The 21,120-nt window shown below is 40.9% G+C and overlaps 1 protein-coding gene across 2 annotated transcripts in view; it reads left to right on the top strand.

Moving 5' to 3' along the window:
* Nucleotides 1–21,120, top strand: part of NGEF (neuronal guanine nucleotide exchange factor) — a 248,634-nt gene that overhangs the window by 5,535 nt on the left and 221,979 nt on the right. For both annotated transcript variants that reach the window (XM_069727764.1, XM_069727763.1), the window contains one exon: nt 14,992–15,323. In XM_069727764.1, coding sequence (XP_069583865.1) covers nt 15,068–15,323 — 256 coding nt within the window. In that variant the 5' untranslated portion in view covers nt 14,992–15,067. The remainder of the gene's footprint in view (nt 1–14,991; nt 15,324–21,120) is intronic.

Below are 21,120 nucleotides of genomic sequence, written 5' to 3'. Positions count from 1 at the left end.
AATGGATTGTTACACATGGATGTGATCATGTATGATATGCAGGTGACACTGTGTGATGTGGATGTGACCGTGTCTAACTGTGCATAATGTGGATGTGACTGTGTATGACTGTGTATAATGTGGATATGAAACTGTATGACTGTGCATAATGTGGATGTGACCGTGTCTGACTGTGTATAATGTGGATGTGACCGTGTATGACTGTGTATAATGTGGATGTGACAGTGTATGATGTGGATGTGACCGTGTCTGACTGTGTATAATGTGGATGTGACAGTGTATGATGTGGATGTGACCGTGTCTGACTGTGCATAATGTGGATGTGACCGTGTCTGACTGTGTATGATGTGGATGTGACCGTGTATGACTGTGTATAATGTGGATGTGACCGTGTATGACTGTGTATAATGTGGATGTGACAGTGTATGATGTGGATGTGACCGTGTCTGACTGTGTATGATGTGGATGTGACAGTGTATGACTATGTATGATGTGGATGTGACCGTGTATGACTATGTATAATGTGGATGTGACCATGTATGACTGTGTATAATGTGGATGTGACTGTGTATGATGTGGATGTGACCATGTATGACTGTGTATGATGTGGATGTGACCGTGTCTGACTGTGTATGATGTGGATGTGACACTGTATGACTGTGTATGATGTGGATGTGACACTGTATGACTGTGTATAATGTGGATGTGACTGTGTATGATGTGGATGTGACCGTGTCTGACTGTGTATGATGTGGATGTGACAGTGTATGACTATGTATGATGTGGATGTGACCGTGTATGACTGTGTATAATGTGGATGTGACAGTGTATGATGTGGAGGTGACCGTGTATGACTGTGTATAATGTGGATGTGACACTGTATGACTGTGTTTAATGTGGATGTGACCGTGCATGATGTGGATGTGACCGTGCATGATGTGGATGTGACCGTGTATGATGTGGATGTGACCGTGTATGATGTGGATGTGACCTTGTATGACTGTGTATAATATGGATGTGACACTGTATGACTGTGTTTAATGTGGATGTGACCGTGCATGATGTGGATGTGACCGTGTATGATGTGGATGTGACCTTGTATGACTGTGTATAATATGGATGTGACACTGTATGACTGTGCATGATGTGGATGTGACAGTGTATGGTGTGAATGTTACCGTGTATGACTCTGTATGATATGGATGTAACAGTGTATGACTGTGTATAATGTAGATGTGACAGTGTATGATGTGAATGTGACTGTGAATGATAAGCAGGTGATAGTGTATTATGTGGATGTGACCTTACATGACTGTTTTATGTGGATGTGACTGTGTATACAGTATTATGAATGTGACTATGTATGATGTGGATGTGACCATATATGACTTTGTATGATATGCATGTGATTGTGTGGGATGTGTATGTGCTTGTGCATGGGGTGTGTTTATGTGACCTTGTATGATATGGATGTGCCTGTGTATGCCACTGTGTATGATATGGATGTTCTTGTATATATGACTATGTATGATATGGATGTTCTTGTGTATGATGTGCAATGTGCATGTGAATGTGTATGATGTGGATGATACTAGATGATTGTGACTTTGTATGGTATGTTCATGACTGTGTATGATGTGGACATGAATGTGTACAAGGTGGATTTCACCGTCTATGAAGTGAATCAGTGTGTATGATGTAGATGTCCCTTTATGATGTGGATTATTGTGCTGTAATGTTATCACTCTATATTTTACTGACATAATTCATAAATAAATGACAGATATTGCTTAATTTCTCTGATTAATATGATCTGTTCACATGAACCGTGCTCACAATTGAGTGCTCTCCAAATGTTTCTCCGTGAGTGGAGGTGGAGAAAATTACAGTAATGGTCTGATTGTGGGAAGCGTCTCCTCCATTCAAACTCAAACAGTCTGTGAAAAATGGCAGAAAAGTCACAAAACTGATTCGATTACAATGATAAATTGTCCGTTTATCATCATTGCTGAAACACAGACGAGTTTTATATAATTTATCTAAACACAGATTTATAGTAGGAAATATAGTTATTAGAATTTGAATCCAGTTGTCTGGAATTTATTTTAGTGGTTTTCAATAAACTATAGAAGAGAGATTGACATAGGGTATACGTGAGTTCCGTGACCTGGAAAAAAATTACCCCAACCCCCTTAAACAGATCTCTTAACAATCTAAAGAATAAACTACTAACGTACTCAAAACAGCAGACGGAGACATATGTTGGATTTAATTGGCCACAGCAGCCATTTTATTAAATAAAAGATAACAGAACTTTTATGACAACCCAGAATAGGAGGGGCGGTCCTCGAAGCCCCAAAGTTATAAAAAACTCAGTATCCCAAAAACTCCACAATGTTCAGCCCAGGATGAGTCTTACCCCCAGCCGTAAAGCACCAGCTCAGGGATAGATAACAACCAATCCTGGTCCACCGAACCCACCCCCATGCCAGGGGTCCATAAATCCACCTCACGCGGAATAACCGTACCGCGCCTTGTTAAATTCTCTCATGGGGTGTCCAGGACCTCTCAAGATCCCCACCCCATTGAACCACGATTTACCATTTCCACCGACTTCGAGGACCTCCACCCCCGCCAACTGCCGTGACAATACCCTGACAGCATTCACATAACAAAATAAATACATTTAGACGCCTCTTAAAACAATACTCCAAAAGCCCACATATGCCGACTTCACCCCCCCCATTACCCTAACCAAAAAAGGGAGGGTGGGCGGGAGATTCCTCACTTGTCACGCAGGCACCTAAAATGGATGCCTGCGTGAGGAGCGTGCCCCTTTTTATGTGCCCCCTCCCCACAGTCCCCTAGTTCCACCCCTTATTTTCAAAAAATGCCCCTAAAGCCACCCCTCAAGTTCCCAGTTAACCCCTTACCACCGTATCCCTTCTAACTGCTCCAGCTCCCCAGGTCCCACGTAACCCCGTCATGGCGGCCTCCCTTTACGTGCCGTGGGCCCCCAGTACGGCCTTTCTAGATAGATAGATAGATAGATAGATAGATAGATAGATAGATAGATAGATAGATAGATAGATAGATAGATATTGCCAATGTTGGCCATACAAAGGAATTCTAAAGACATGCTGGTGATATTGTGCCAAAGGTGACATTACTTTATGGATTAATTGGTAAGCGATGGTGGAGACTTCCTTATCTACCAGGTAATAATGGTCCTCAGGCAATTGTGCAATTGTCCCCTTTGCCCTCACAATAATTCAGCTTTGTTAGTCCTTATCGTGGCTCATCCTTTATATTGTAAGGACTCAGGAGCATTCTCACTTTTACTCTATAATATATAAAGGAATTGCATGAAGGTCACAATCATTCACTTTGTGCTTCAATAATAACCCTGGAGAGAAACCATGTTTTTAAATTTCCAGTTCAATTCTTCAAATCAGTTAATGGACGTAGGCTGTAATCTTTGTGGACAGTGTAGGGAAATGACCGGGGCAGTGGCGTACTTACTCTACCATCTACCATAAGAAATATTTCTAACATTTCTAGTAATATTTTTATTATTTACATTTTTTTGTATGGATATAGATATGAAAAAAAAAGATACAAATAGGGTTTATATAAAATACGTATAACAATAGATAACATAAATACATGAGATGAAAAACAAATAGAAAAAAAAGAAACAAAGGAGAAACACACTGGTGCAGAGGGAGGAAGGTTAACAATTACTTACTTGGGACTTCTATATGAGCCAGAAAAGAGAAGTAGTGATGAGCGAGTGTGCTCGTTACTTGAGTTTACCGAGCATGCTCTGGTGTTCTCCAAGTATTTTGGGCGTGCTCGTAGATTATGTTTGCGTCCCCGCAGCTGCATGTTTTGCGGCTGTTAGACAACCTGAATACATGTGCAGGGATTCCCTAACAAACAGGCTGTCCTTGCATGTTTTCAGGTTGTCTAACAGAACCAGGAGGGTGGAGTCAGAATCATTAGGAAAGTAAGAGGTCAAGACAGCCCTGAGTCATCAACAGGTATCAGCAGTCAGTTCACCTGCACAGGGGCCCGTAGAGGATGGGGACCCAGTCACGTGTTTTTTTGCAGGCGGAAGCTTTTGTAGTGAGCCATTAATGCTGAAGGCAATGAAAGTTAAAATTAAAATTCTGAAAAAAAGACATTTTGTTGTAATCACAACATCTTGGTAGACAAAATAGAGAATGTAAATGACATGGGAGTTAACTGAAAACAGCAAAATTATGACACCCCTGTCATATACCATGACCAAATTAGCACACATTGCGTGCAACAAAATCATATAGAGGTTAATATTTAAATCCAAAGAGGGACAAAGGATAACCATTAACCACACAAATCACAGGAAAACAGATGACACAAACACAACCAAAAAGCCCACATGTGCTTTTTGGGGTAAAATAACTTTGTTTCCTATAAAATGGCAAATACAATAATCACATGTTATGAATACATTTTTTTAAAATAAGTATCACAAAAGGTAAATAACTTGGTCATATTTGTTATCCTTGTAATACTGAAAACAGATTTTTTTATAGATTATATTTATAGTGACCTGTAAATGGAGTGAAAATAATAACATGATTGTTTTTTTTCTTTCTCCATTAAGCCCATAAAAACAGACTAATACAAATGTAATGCTTGCATACAGTTTTGCCAAAATGGCCTTTAAATAAACTACAGCTCATTTCGCCAAAAAACAAGACCTCATAGTGAAGCTTACATAAAGATAACATTGTGGCTGTTACAACTATGAAGAGGGTTTGCATACATGTAACATAGATATTAAATACAAGTTTAATTGAAAAAAACCTAACAGTGATAGACTGGTACAGAGGAAGAGATTATCTTGACCTCACGGGCTTACAATTTACAAGGTATTGGGGAAGGAGACAGTTGGTAAAGGGGATGGAACTTCTCCTTTGGTGGTGAGACGTCAGCAAGGTTAATGCAGACTGTGGGATTTCATGAAGAGATTAGTTTCCGGATGCATCTGAAGGTTTCATTCGTGAATGTGAGTTCCGGAGGATGGGCATGCTTCATAAAAATCCTGGAGATGGTTATGTGAGGAGAACATATAAGGGTGGAGGAGAGAAGGAGATCTTATGAAGACTACAGATTACCTTGATGAGTTGTCGGGAGATTAGTTTGGAGATGTATTGGGAAGACAAGTTTTGGACAGCCTTGTAGGTCATGGTTAATATTTTAAATTGTATTTTCTTGATAGTTGGAAGCCAGTTTGTATTACCCAGTAATGCTGACATTCCCACCAACTCCATTGCCAGTGCTGACCATAGAGTAGTCCTAGACCGGGACCAGGTATGGATGCAATAATGAGCAGTAGTACAAGGGGGCAGTCATAAACTACATAACATCAATTACTGAACCTCTCTATTTTTAATGTTTTGCTTTGCAAAGTGTTGCCAACTTCTTAATTACCCTAATAATGAAATCTACGCCACTTCGTCCTGGGCACCTGGCTCCATTGTTTAGGCATTTATGGCACGGCCTCATTCACATGTGCATGGATTTTATTGGGCTGTTCTCCGACCGTTGTTCATTAGTGTTTTGGATAAGAGTTTCATCAGTGTTTGGTCAGTGTGTCAGTGTTTACCATCAGTGTTTCATGAGTGATTTTCCACTGATGAAAAAAAAGCTGCAAGTGTCTCATATCCAATATAAAGTTAATAACAGGCAGCACACAGATTACGCACTGATGCCTTACACACACTGTCCGTGATTTCCATGGACCAAGAGACTTGTATGGGTAATTTTGATATGTGACTTGGATCAAAAACGAACATGTCTCTGTGATTTTTTTGTGGACCACTTTGTCTGCAAAAAACACAGACCTGTGAACAGCCCCACTTTGCCTGATCACTCGGGGGTTAAACAAGACTTTCAGCCAAACCTGAATCTAAATTGAATGATTGCCATTTGAGCCCCACACCTGAGCAGAAGAGGAGACACTCATTGCTTCACAAATGTTTCAGTAATTCCAACAGATTTAAAAGTATGGAAACCGATATCTGTGCATAAGCAATACAGACTCCTGTGTGCGTACTTTGTAAAGTTGCCAATTATTTCCCTCACTTTTGCCTGAACATAAAAGGAGTAACGGGGGACATGAGACTTAAAGGTAACGTGACGCCTTCAAAAATGCCATTCACCTGCAGATGTACAGGAAATTGGCAGTTCAATAGTTTTTATATCATGTCAGACAGGCTATGGATGCAGGGAGAAAATGAAGTTATATTCTCCCTGCAACCTTCCAGTCAGTGGGGTGGAGCACAGAGGGGTAACTGTCAAATGGTTGTAAAGGCAGACTGCATGGCACAGGGCTGATTATATCAAAGGGAATGAACAAAAAACCTGAATTAAATTATTAAAACGTATGTCTTCATACTGCTGTCCATAAAGTGTGTGGGGACTTGTATGGAACGAGTGAAAACCTAAAACTAGTGATTAAGGCCCCTTTCACACATCAGTTTTTTGCCATCAGTCGTAATCCGTCAAATTTTGAAAAAAAAAGGATACAGCAACTGATGCCGCCAGTTCCGTTTTTTCCCCATAGACTTGTATTAGCAACGGATTGCTATGGATGGCCTCACGTTTCATCCGTCGTTCGCCCTATCTGTCGCAAATTGTGGGTCCGGCGGCCAGAGACGACGAACAAAATAACTTTTTTGTGTCTGTCAAAAAAAACGGACAGCGATGGATCCGGCGCCATCCGGCGTTTGCTAGAATGGAAGCCTATAGCGCCGGATCCGTCAAATGATGGATTCCAGCAACGGATTCCGTTTTTTTTAATCTGAGCATGCTCCGATTATTTTAGGATCCAATAGCTGGATCAGCTAGTCGATCTGGTGAAAAAAAAAGTATTTGTCGCATTAGTTTTTCACAATCTGCGATGGATTTGTTTTTTTCAAAATTCAACGGATTGCGACTGATGGCAAAAAACTGATGTGTGAAAGCAGCCTAAGATACATGTTCTAACACTTTGGTCCATATAATGTGTACGGGGTGCAGAGGCTGAAGTTATATCTAGGAATGGCTAAGATCAGGTCCAAAAGACCATAGATTCTCTCATCTAAAATAATTTGGCCGATTTTGTAAATGAAAATATATAAAGATGATCGTGGTGCTGCCAATGACTTTAGTGAGGATTCAGTAATAAAAATAAGTGCCTTTCATTTAGGATCAAAATCACAAACAAATCAGGTGTCGCCTTATTTTAGCTAGACATGCCTGATGAAGGCTCAAGTCCGGAGCTAATAACCGGTTTACGACTTTGATCTCAAATAAAAGGCACTTATTTTAATTACTGCATCCTCACTAACGTCACTGGCAGCGCACCACGATAATCTTTATATATTTTCATTTGCAAAATCGGCCAAATTATTTTAGATGAGAGAATCTATGGTCTTTTGGACCTGATCTTAGCCATTCCTAGATATAACTTCAGCCTCTGCACCCCGTACACATTATATGGACCAAGTACAGACTGACATTTCCCTCCGACTCATTGACTTGGCTAAATATTGGCTCAAACTTGGACATGCAGCAATTTTTTATCCTCGGACAGGGACTGAATCGGATATTGGACATGTGTAAGGCCACTTAGACTAACCTTGGTCCAGGTGCGATCTGATGTTTTGTCGAATTGCACTCAGACCAATAATACAGTCGTCTACATGATCCTTAACAGATAGATCAAGAGGATATTTGTTCTATACTGATTATTCCATGGGAAATCAAGTTATCCGTTTTTCATGGTGGCCTAGGAACTTCAAGATATGCCTTTGGGCATGTCCATATATTATTATTTTACACACTTACATGGCTGCTGATGCATACTATATTTTACTTATCACCACCTGCCGCCCACAGCTGATCACTAGTGGGTCTTCATTAGGAAAAGGTTTGTTCTCTTTTAATAGATCCCATTTTAAATGAAAGATTTGGCCATGCTGTTATACTGCGGGTCTGTATCTCATAAGTCTGCCGTGTTATTACTAATAAAAGTTCAGACTAAACAAATGTCTTCTCTTATTATGTGCTGCTGTTTGCTACCAAAGTAGTTCTTTTATTCTCAAGAATATACACAATAACCTTCTGTTTATAGATTAGTTGGACAATACATGTGAAAATGTGTATGTAAGATTCTGCACTTTTCAGGTGATAATAAACTATAGCCTTACTTTTGTTATTCTGGAAATCTCCCTATGGCGAGCATGGAGGAATTTTCATATAAATGAATGTTGAATTAGGTGAATAAAGCTAAATACAGCCTCTCCTCCGCATTATTACTCATCCTATACTGCCTGATATTACAGACCTATGCACATTAGTTTTGTTCTACTTTATCTTGTTATTCTTTGAACTCGCGGCCCTTGAGCAACAGGTCTGAGAACATTGTACCCCTGCCTCCCATTGTTAGCTAAAGAACATACTTATTAGAGTGTTGTCAAAAGGCCAGAAATACGAGTATGGTCAGGTACTGGCAGTTCCTAAAAGCAGCTGGCGATGCACGGCATGGAAACCTCAAGGCAGAACAGAGTATACTACAACAGCCCAAGGTGCACAGAAAATGCAATAACTTAGGTGGAACCTCAAGGAATAAGTCCTGATGGACGGGAATTATATGACACAACGGATTCCTCAAATGCCTTTTATCTGATCAAATCATTAAAGGGAGAAATATATTTGTTTTTCAGGCATGGATGGTTTTAATATAATAAACTAAGGCATACTCACCATCCAGCACGTCCATGGATCCACTCCCGATGTCTGTGCTGAATCTGGAAACAATGTCTTCCCTGTATGCAAGTAATTGGACTGCTGAAGCCCGTGTCTAGCTGACGTGGTAAGATGATTGGAAGAACATGTCATCAGAAAGACATTGGATGATGCGCTTTTTAGTCACCTTACCGCTGCAGCTAATCACAGAATTCAGTAGTCCTGTGACTTCCAGGACAATCATGCACAGAAGTCTTCCGGTGCCGGCGCAGACCTTCAGAGAAAACTATCCATGCTTAAAAAATTAATATTGAACTATCAGACAACGCTTTAACTGGTATAAGTTATGGACTATTATTAGATCTCGATCTGAAATGTTCACACTTATTAGATTAGTACCCTTTACCTCTGCTCATATCTCTTGATTTTTGCTACTTACTATGCTCATATCGCTGCTTTGGTTAAGTTCCTACGATGAGTTTTGATACTCCATATTTTTGACACTCCATGTTTCTGGGCAAAAACAAAATGCAGCGTCTTACAGTTAATGCAAAGTGGATGGGATTTATAGAAATCTCATGGCCGCCGTGATTTTTTTATTACGCAGCGTAAATTGACCTGTGGTGTGTGCTTGATATTCGCAACATGTCATTTTCTCTGAATTTTATATGCGTATTTTCCTCATAGAATTGTATTAGATTCTGAAAGTTTTGTCAAAGCCAAATACCAGTAAGTATTAATAATGAAGCAACTTTTTTTTAACCCCTTAATGACCACCGAAACACCTTTTAACAGCCGCAGTTAAGGGTACTTATTCCTCAACGCCATTAAAACTACCTATGACTTTCTGTTATATAGGACACTATTTAACATTTGCATTGTCTCATGTGGCAAAATGTAAAGATCTACCACCAACAAAAATCTTGTCCTGAGATTTACCCATTGACAATGGAGGCAGGCAGATTTTATAGAAAGGAAAGTAAACTGCAAATGACAGTGATTATTTCTTTGAAGTCAAACCCAAATAATAGTGTGTCATAAAGGATCGCTCCCCGAGCCACTGGAGCTCTCCCTTCACTGGGGATTTAGGTGACCTTCTGAATTTAGGCATAAAAAAAAGCAGGAGAAAAGAAACCAGAAAAGCAGAATTCCTCTAGGAACAGCGACAAGTGCAAACAAAACCATTTTATGGACATGTTAGTATTCTACAATATTTAGTTTCTGTTAGGATAGGCTCAGACGACCGAATAAAACAATCATCAGAGTTTCATCCAGAAATATGGGATGATTGTTTTCTCACTTGTCATCCATGTGCGGTCTATATACTGTACAATCCATTTTATTAAAGCAGCAGCTATTAATCATTTATAAGACCATTTACATTCTCCTATGTTACAGAATTGCAATGTATCCGTAAGAACCAAATGCTATAATGTGTCTCCATATGGCATCCGATTTTTCTTTGCAGACATAGGACTTTAACATTGGGTACGCAGGCCAACTGCAACAAAATGCAACATGTTGCATTCGACGCAGTTCAGCGCAGCGTCAAAACAACGCATGCGGAGGCATCCCCATACATCCACATGGCCTGCATACCCAATGTTAAAGATAGAGTATGCAAGACGCATGCAGACGTAGGCGGAGCTGAAGGAAAGGTATGGCAGTGGGCGGGGCTTAAAGGGAACCTGTCACCCCCAAAATCGAAGATGAGCTAAGCCCACTGGCATCAGGAGCTTATCTACAGCATTCTGTAATGCTGTAGATAAGCCCCCAATGTATCCTGAAAGATGAGAAAAAGAGGTTAGATTATACTCACCCAGGGGCGTCCCGCTGCGGTCCGGTCCGATGGGCGTCGCGGTCCAGTCCAGCACCTCCCATCTTCTTATGATTACATCCTCTTGTATTCACGCTGCAACTCTGTTGAGGGCAGAGAAAAGTACTGCAGTGTGCGGGCGCCGGGAAAGGTCAGAGATGCCCAGCGCCTGCGTACTGCAGTACTTTGCTCTGCCCTCAACAGGGCAGACAAAGTACGCCTGCGCCAGAGGCGCAGCGTGAAGACAAGAAGAGGACGTCATCATATGAAGATAGGAGGCATCTGACCGGACCGGGACACCCATCGGATGGGACCGCCCCCCCCGGGTGAGTATAATCTAACCTCTTTTTCACATCTTTCAGGATACATCGGGGGCTTATCTACTGCATTCCAGAGTGCTGTAGATAAGCCCCTGATGCTGGTGGGCTTAGCTCAACTTTGATTTTGGGGGTGACAGGTTCCCTTTAACAGAGGAAGAAGGCTGCCATCCGCAGCCCTGCCGAACGCTAGTGTGAAACCAGCCTTACATGGTCATCAGGAGACAGTACACTTTTCCATTATAGAATAGTTTTAATTGGCTATTTTTTTACTGTACATGAATTATTTTCAATATTTTCATGGAGCTCTTTAGTAGAGCTCTGTACTCTAAGGTTCATGAAGAAGCATGTGGAGTTTTTTTCCTGTTGGATTCAAAAGGAATTCTACAGATAAATAAATTGAGCACAACACTCAAGATGGCTGACAAGAAGAAAATTGACGCATTTGAACTTTGGTGCTGGCAAAGACTTCTACCGATTCAATAGACGCCTACGGACTTGGAACAAGTCAAACCAAAACTGTTACTGAAAGTAACCAAACAAAAATTATTATTTTGGCCATATTAAGCGGAGTCAGTCATTGGAGATTAGTGTCATACTTGGATCGGTCAGTGGCAGAAGAAAAAGAGGACAGCCTAGAACTCGTTGGATCGACACCATCAAGAGCAACAAGGGAATGACCGTTGGTGAACTGAAAGAAGCAACGCGGGATATAACTTCCTGGCAAGCGATGATCGATAGAATGACCTAGAGTCGTACTCGACTGAACAGATACAAAGAGAGAGACCATTGGATTCTCTATTATGGATGTATTTTTCCTTAGACATACCACTTCTAGGAAGGAATAACACCATAATATGGTCTTGTGCAGAAGCAGCGCTGCCAACTTGACATTTTACTTTTTCTGGATAGAGTATCAAAAAATGATGGAGAGACAATATTTTTTATGAACTCATTGGAAAATTGTAATAATACATTATGATTATAAGTGAAAAATGAAAATGAAAAATGCAATCAAAATAATCTGTATATGTTTCTTTAGCTCAAAAAAAAATCATGGATGCCTTAATTTTTTACTGTTAGGGCAGTGAGAATCTAGAATTCCTTGCCTGAGGAGGTGGTGATGGCGAACTCAGTCGAGGGGTTCAAGAAAGACCTGGATGTCTTCCTGGAGCGTAACAATATTGTATCTTACAGTTATTAGGTTCTTTAGAAGGATGTAGATCTGGGGATTTATTCTGACGGAATAGAGGCTGAACTGGATGGACAAATGTACCGGAATTATCTGGACGTGTGAGACTGGCCTAAGGGAATATGGCTGTTATGTAATCACCGACACACTGCTGCTGCCCCTTTATTGTCCAATCCCACTGCCTATATCTTTATTGTCCAATCGAATGTCCTATAAATCAGTGTTTATAAGGTGATCGTTTTTATAGCTTTCATTTTCAGCATGAGTTTTATCACAAAACATAAAAGAGTAAATCAGCATCTGGAGTAACTAATACTTCTACTTATAAAAACTTGGTGAAATTTGTTCCAGGGAAGACTCCATTTATATATTTGTCTGTAAAACACAGAAAACAAGTTAATCCTGTTTCTTATGTTTGGCACATTTCATGCAAATAATAAGCTCTGCCAGCACTTGGCAGAATAAATAAAGGTGAACTCCATGCTTTGCTAAATTATCACATGATTTCTCCCAAACTTTCATCAGGATTAAAGGAACATTGTTAATTTGTTTCCATGCAGTAATAAATACCCTACACTGCGGGTTTAGTAAGCACACTGGGAGACATTACCCGAAATTATATAGTCTCCAAATACAATCCTCTTAGTGCTACTCCAGAAGCATGCAGATTTTTATAAAACTACTACTAGCCTGTACTCTTTACCAGTTGTGGGGGCACATGCCTCGTACCTAGCTCTGTACCCCGTTTTACATTTTCCATTATCTTTGTTTGATCCCAGATTTTAAATGACTATAATACCAAATCGACTCCTCTGTACTCTGAATAAATTTCTATCCCTATGCTGTGTAGGTATGCTGTGTAGGTTTGTGCCCTTTATAGTATGACTGACTTTGGACTAACCCATTGATTGACCTCAGATAGCCTAGTATTTTACCCTTTAGTTTTGTCTGCATGAATGATGTTGACCCTACTTAGAGAAGAACTCACAGTTTCTTACTCCATTATTAATATTATGTAGTGTACCATGGATGCGTTTAAATATCTACTGATCGCCAATGCCATCTTCTCTGGTTACCAGCGCCGTTTCGATCCTCATCTGAACTACGTAACCACAATTCAGGCCAACCGGTTCACTCATTGTCTTCTGTGTGGACCAGAAGTCATTTTCTCAATGTAATTGTATGAAAGCCTTGATGTGAGTCTCATAGGCATTTGTTGGGAAAAGAACTACTTGACCACATGGAAGAAGTTTGAGATCTCTAATTTGAATCGCAGTCACAAGGTTAAGGGCTTGTACCGCCTCAGGGTACAAGTCTGCAGTTTCTCTATGTGGTCACTTCGGTGCCAGCGTGTGATCGCAAGTATGTCATTTGCATACGTGAAGACACTTGCTGACTAGACTTGCACGGCCTTGCTTAATGCAAGTGTATAGAGCGAGGCCCGACACATCTAGTCGGAATGTGGCTGAGCATATGCAAACCGCATTCCTTCTGCCGACATTGGATAATTCACAAGTCTGCAGTCACATAGAGCAACTACAGACTTCTACCCCAAGGCCGGATAACCCTGGGCTGGCGTTCATAGTAGATTTACAATTACAGGCATGGGGGTCTTCTGTAGACCTGAATGTGATTTGTTTTTTTGTGCACACATTCACTTATTATTAGCAAGTCTGATCTGGAATGCAGTTCAGAACATTACATGATGAGATTTTTTTTCCCACACAGACCATTGGTCCGTGTGTAAAAACACCAAACTACTGAACAGACTTGCATTTGTCAGTGTGCTGTTCGTATGCTCCCCATTTTTCATACAGATAAAATACAAACTGATTATGCCCTCGCCTGAATGAGCCCTAAAGAGGTGCTTTTCTTGAGGAGGTGTTCTTTTGGAGAGGCTTTATTCTATTTAATCTAGAGATTCAGATGAACCAGAGCTGGTGTACAGTGAGAAACATTTGCAAGAAGGTCAATAAAGCAGAATATAATAATAATAAAAATAATTAAAAATTATGGTGACATGGGCAAACTTGTAGGGGTGTTGAGGTTTCCTAGGACCTGAATCAAATCTACTCCTCTTTGAGTTAAAATAAAAATTAATGTTAGTAGGTGTTGTATTCCTAGTAGTAACTGCAGCAGACATTAAAAAGGGCTGAACCCACCAATATCAGTAAGATTACATATCCATCTAATGTGTATAAGGGCCACCAGACTCTGATTCGACGAGCGGCTTCACAGAAAAAAAGATTGGATATATTGCACTACAAACACCCAGTTCTTCCCTATTCCCACCCGATAAGCCACTGCTGCAGGTGTCTAACAGCGACTTACGCCATTCTCCCATTGAAAGCACATGCATGCTCAGTGTGGGGTTATTGGGACACATAGCTGTCAGTCGAATGAGTTTTTTATTGGCGTCTAACATGTTCACACAGAGTTTTTTGAAATGTTCAAAAACCATCAGTTTTTCAACTTTAAATTACATCAGGAAATGCTTCTTTTTTAAGAGTTTTTTTGTAGGAGCTTTTCTGTTCCTGCAGCATTTCCAAGATAGATTTTGAAGAGTCTTGGATGAGGTTTATTTTCCTGTCAAGTTCTTGCAGCTTTTTCATTTGGCCATGCTTAGTTTGGAAAGGTTTTCTTTAGGATCTGCTTCAAAAATGGCAAAAATAGCTCCAAAAACTAATAAGAACAGCAAACTGGATTTCCTATAGAGAAAAATAGAAAGAGTAGCTTTAGCGTTATCAGTGACACTATCTTATTTTGTAAAAGCATCTTTTTACTGGTAATCTTTCACTTCTTTTCCTACTTGAAGCCAAATTTCAGTCTACAAAGTGTCACATAGTTGAATCAACTCATATGACTGTTGTGTTTTTCTGTCTTAGGTTTATGCCTACAGCGATGATATAGTATGAAATGAAGACGGACCTCCTGTTTACCACACAATAAAGTAAGGTAGAGATGAGGCGTTTAACTAGAGAAGGAGAAAGCGTAATGAGACTTGGCCCACCAGCATCAACGCAATCGTTTGGAATGAAGCAGTACCAGATGTCAGAAGAAGACGAAGGAGAGGAAGAAAGCATGGAGGGGTGTGAGCAGCCCCGTTACATCCCTATACGGAGGCATTCCCGTTTTTATACCTCGATGAGAGCACGGAAGATTAGAAGAGACAGAGGGGGTGGCAGAGACTCCATGGAAATACAGACACAGAATTCTGGTGAGTGAAAACTTGAACAAATTCCAGTTATTGATGAATGATTAAGTGGCATGGAATCAGGTTTAGTGGTGTATTAATAAGGGATGTAAAGGTTTCAATTGTATCTAGACCAGGATCTGTCTGCTGTATCTAATACTATCTTTATTGAAAAAATGACCAAGTATGGGATTGGCAAGGCTATGGTTAGGTGGATTCAGTGATCGTACTCTAAGAGTGGTAATTAAATGGTTGCACATCCAATTGGAAGAGTGTTTTAAGTGTCTGTCCTGGCCCCAATTTTGTTCAATATTTTTGTAAATGATCTAGATAAGGGAACTGAAGGTAAACCGTTACACTAAACGAAGGTACCATTACACTAAACGATTTACCAACGATCACGACCAGCGATACGACCTGGCCGTGATCGTTGGTAAGTCGTTGTATGGTCGCTGGTGAGCTGTCACACAGACAGCTCTCCAGCGACCAACGATCCGGGGAACGACTTCGGCATCGTTGAAACTGTCTTCAATGATGCCGAAGTCCCTGGGTAACCAGGGTAAACATCAGGTTACTAAGTGCAGGGCCGCGCTTAGTAACCCGATGTTTACCCTGGTTACCATTGTAAAAGTAAAAAAAAAAAACACTACATACTCACATTCCTGCCACGTCCCCCAGCGTCAGCTTCCCTGCACTGTGTAAGCGCCGGCCGTAAAGCAGAGCGGTGACATCACCGCTGTGCTCTGCTTTACGTCCGGCCGGCGCTGACACAGTCAGTGCGAGAAGCTGACGCCGGGGGACGTGACAGGAATGTGAGTATGTACTGTTTTTTTTTTTTTACTTTTACAATGGTAACCAGGGTAAATATCGGGTTACTAAGCGCGGCCCTGCGCTTAGTAACCCGATATTTACCCTGGTTACCAGTGAACACATCGCTGGATCGGCGTCACACACGCCGATTCAGCGATGACAGCGGGTGATCAGCGACCAAAAGAAAGGTCCTGATCATTCCCAGCGACCAACGATCTCCCAGCAGGGGCCTGATCGTTGGTCGCTGTCACGCATAACGATTTAGTTAACGATATAGTTGCTACATCACAAAAAGCAACAATATCGTTAATTAAAAAATGTGTGAAGGTACCTTAATCAAATTTGCAGACTGTCCAAAGCTGGGAGGGATAATTAACACTAGAGAAGACAGAGAAAGGATTCAGAAGGATTTAGATAAGCTTGGACAATGGGCAGTGACTAATAGAATGGTATTTAACAGGAAGAAATGCAAGATTCTACATCTGGGCAAGAAAAAAGGGAATTACAGCTACAGAATGGGAGGAATAGAACTAAGCAACAGCATATGTGAAAAAGACCTGGGTATACAAATAGATCATAGACTGCACATGAGCCAATAGTGGGATGTAGCAGCAAAAAAGGAAAACAGTTCTAGGATGTAATAACCCCTTAATGTCCAGTGACGGACACAGTCCATCATGGTCGGGTGTCAGTTCAAGCACCAGGATGGACTGTGTTCGTTATCCATTTAAACTGTCTCTGCATGTAAACACGCAGTGACAGTTTAGTATCGACAGCTGTTTGTGACAGCTGAGAGCCACGGGAAGAGGTCTGGGGACCCATGCTGTCGAACCCCGCACCCAGATCCCCATGATCGGTCAGTCAATCTGACTGACCGATCACAACATTATTGCGCAGGAGATGCTGAAATATCAGCACCTTACGCCCGATCAGTGAAGCAGGTCAGCTCTGCCAATGAGCCAGGAATGATGTCAGCGTTGCCCCTGGCTGTTAACCCCCTAAATGCTGTGACAGAGCGCGATCACAGAATTCAGGAGGGAGACAAAGGGACAGGAGCTCCGTCTGCCTTCTGTTCGGCGTCCCTGTGACGTCATCGTGGGGGCCCGGCTGTTGCCATGGTAACCCACAGTCGTATGATGACCACCGGGTCACCACGCTACAGAAAGCTTCTAAGACCATGCTCACAGCATGGTGTCAGGAGCTTTCAGTACAGGTATAATGCAGTGCAATGCTAGTGCATTGCAAGGCATTATACCTTCAATCAAAGTAAAAATAAGTGAAAGTCCCATAAATGGACTAGGTAAAAAAGGAAAAAAATGTAAAAAGCAATATTACAAAATAATAATAATAATAATAATAATAATAATCCACTAATACACATTTTTATGTAAAAAAATTAAATAAAAAAGTACACATGTTTGGTATCGCCACATCTGGAACAATCCAATCTATAAAAGTGTCACCTGCTGTGGATTTGTTCATTCTGCCTCCCGAAGATCGCAGTAAGACTCAGCACACACATGTATCCTGCACTCTACACTGAGCGCTTACATCGGGGTTTCCGTGTAAATCTCTGAAATATGTGATTCAGACAGAATCGCCTGTGGAAGATTCCCTATAATGAGGCAGATGGAGGAACTGTGAACACCATAGGACCTATGATCCGGCGATGCCCATCTTTTTAGGTGTGCATAAAAATGCGGTCCACCATAATTTTGTGCACCTCTGAAAGTAAGGACAACGCTGAACATAGGCCAGACGAAGTCCAGAGTAACTCTGCTGCCTCATTATAGTGATTTGATCCCTTGGGGGTTTCATTTGTCATGTTATTTGGAGATTTATATGGAAAATCCAAACTATGTGCTCAGCATAGAATGCCGGATAAATGTGATCCCAAACGTTATGAAAAATGTTCCCAATAAAAGCTTCAACTCAATCAGCAAAACAAAAAAAGTCCCCAATCAGGTCTGTCATCTGTTAACGGAAATATAAGGGGCTTCCACGTTACTGGAAGCACAAAGGCTCTGGAAAAGCTAAATGGCTCCTCGCCCCCCCAAAAGAAATTCAGCAAATTCTCCATTCTCAAATCCAAATGCCCCCTCCCTTCTGAGCCCAAGTGCCCATAAACCACTTTTAGCGTTCACATTTGGTAGGAGTATAATTTTCAAAATTGGATCACTTGGGGGGGTTGTGCACTCTAGCACTTAAGGGGCTCTGTATATGGAGTCTGCAAACTATTCTAGGAAAATTTGCGCTCCAGAAGGCAAATAGCGCTCCATCCCTACCGAGACTCTCCCTATGACTAAGTAGTACTGTACAGCCACATATTCTGTATTTCTATATTCAGCAGAAATTGTGGCACAAATTCTCGTTCCAATTTTACCCACTTCTTGTGTGAAAATGTTAAATCTGGGGCTAAAACAAGATTTTTGTGGTAAAAATGTAACTATTTTTTCTTCACTGCCCAATGGTATAAAATTCTGTGACCCAACAATGGTGTCAAAATGATCACTGCACGCCTACATTAATTCATCAAGAGGTGTATTTTGTAAAATGGAGTCACTTATGAGAAATCCTGCTGTTCTGGCACCTCAGCAGCTGTCCGAGTGGGCCATGGCACCCTCAAACCATAATAGTAACATCTCCACAATAATATGGCACTCCTTCCCTTTGGAGCTTTGAACTGGGCCTCAAATTTAGTTTTCACCCACACATGGGGTATTGGCATACTCAGGAGAAATTGCACAACTAATTTTGGGGTCCATTTTCTCCTGTTACCCTTGAGAAAATAAAAAAATGTGGGGCTCAAAGAAAAATTTTGCGGAAAATGTTTTATTTTTTTATTTTCTTAGCTCTGTTATAAAATTTTGTAAAGCACCTGGTGGTTCAAGATGCTCAACACATCGAGATAAGTTCCTTGAGGGGTCTGATTTCCAAAATGGTATCACATGTGGGGGGATTCCACTGTTTAAACACATCAGGGGCCCTCCAAAAGTGACATGGTGTCTGGTCTCGCTTCCAGCCAATTTTGTGTTGAAAAAGTCAAACCTTGCTCCTTCCCTTCCAGGTGGTCTTCCTCCACACATGGGGTATCGGCGTACTCAGGAGAAATCACACAACAATATTTGGGGTCCACTTTCTCCTGGTACCTTTGTTAAACTAACATATTTGGTGCTAGAAGATGATTTTTGTGGAAAAAATGTGATTATTAATGTTCACGGCTCTACGTTATAAATTTAAGTGAAGCACATGGGGGTTCAAGGCTGTCACCAAACATCTAGATAAGTCACTTGAAGGGTCTAGTTACCAAAATGGGGTCACTTGTGGGGAGATTCCACTGTTTAGGCACATCAGGGTTTCTCCAAATGAGACATGGCGTCCACTCTCGATTCCAGACAATTTTGCGTTCAAAACACGAAACGATGCCCCTTCTCTTCCGAGCCCTGCCGTGCGTCCAAACAGTGGTCTTCCTCCACACATGGGGTATCGGCATACACAGGATGAAAGTGCACAAGAAATATTGTGGTTCAATTTATCCTGATACCCTTGAGAAAATAAAAAAAATTGTGTCTGAAGTAAAATTTTAAAAAATTAGTTAAATTTTCATTTTTTCCTTCCACATTGCTTCAGTTCTTGTGAAGCACCTGAAGAGTTAATAAACTTCTTGAATGTTGTTTTGAACACCTTGAGGGGTGCAATTTTTAAAATGTTGTCACTTTTGGGTATTTTCTCTCATATAGGCCCCCAAAGTCACTTCAAATGTGAGATGATCCCTAAAAACTGGTTTTGTAAATTTTGTTAGAAAAATGAGAAATCACTGGTCAACTTTTAACACTTATAACTTCCTAACAAAAAAAAAATATGTTTCAAAAATTGTGCTGATGTAAAGTAGACATGTTGGAAATGTTATTTATTAATTATTTTGAGTGACATAACGCTCTGATTTAGGGGCATAAAAATTAAAAGTTTGAAAAGTGTGAAATTTTCAACATTTTTGGCAAATTTACATTTTTTTCACAAGTAAACACAATACATTTTGAAGAAATGTTACCACTATCATAAAGTACAGTATGTCACAAATAAACAATCTCAGTCCCAGAATCAGTGGGATCCATTAAAGCATTCCAGAGTTATAATCACATAAAGTGACAGTGGTCAGATTTCAAAATTAAAGCCTGGTCATTAACCTACAAAGTGGCTTGGTCCTTAAGGGGTTAAGAGAAGCATAGAGTCTAGATCACATGAAGCAATTATCCCCCTCTACTCCACCTTGGTCAGGTCTCATCTGGAATACTGCGTACAGTTCTGGGCACCACATTTTAAAAAAGACATTGAAAAACTGGATCAATTTCAGTGTAGAGCTACCAGGATGGTGAGCGGACTGCAAAGTATGTCCTACGAGAAAAGGTTAAAGGATCTGGGAATGTTTAGCTTGCAAAAAAGAGGGCTAAGAGGAGACTTAATAGCTGTCTACAAATATCTGAAAGGATATCACAGTGTAGAGGGATCATTCTTATTCTCATTTGTACATGGAAACACGAGAAGCAATGGAATGAAAGTGAAATGGAGAAGATACAGATTAGATATTAGAAAACCCTTTTTGACACTAAGGGTGATCAATGAGTGGAACAGGCTGCAACGAGAGGTTGTGAGTAGTGATGAGCGAGTGTGCTCGTTACTCGAGATTTACGAGCATGCTCGGGTGTTCACCGAGTATCTTGGGCGTGTTCGTAGATTGTTTGTTTGTTTGTTAGATTGTTTGGCTGCATGATTTGTGGCTGTTAGGCAACCTGAACACATGCAGGGATTGCCTGTTTGTTAGGGAATCCCCACATGTATTCAGGCTGTCTAGCAGCCATAAATCATGCAGCTGTGGCGACACGAACATAATCTACGAGCATGCCGAAGATACTCGGAGAACACCCGAGCATGCTCGGAAATCTCGAGTAACGAGCACAATACTCATCACTAGTGGTGAGTTCTCCTTCAGTGGAAGTCATCAAACAGACCC

Source organism: Ranitomeya imitator, chromosome 5 (genome assembly GCF_032444005.1).
Source record: "Ranitomeya imitator isolate aRanImi1 chromosome 5, aRanImi1.pri, whole genome shotgun sequence".
In the NCBI taxonomy this organism is placed as follows: domain Eukaryota; kingdom Metazoa; phylum Chordata; class Amphibia; order Anura; family Dendrobatidae; genus Ranitomeya; species Ranitomeya imitator.
The sequence above is the reverse complement of the archived record's forward strand: the minus strand, read 5'-3'. Positions and strand labels throughout refer to the sequence as shown.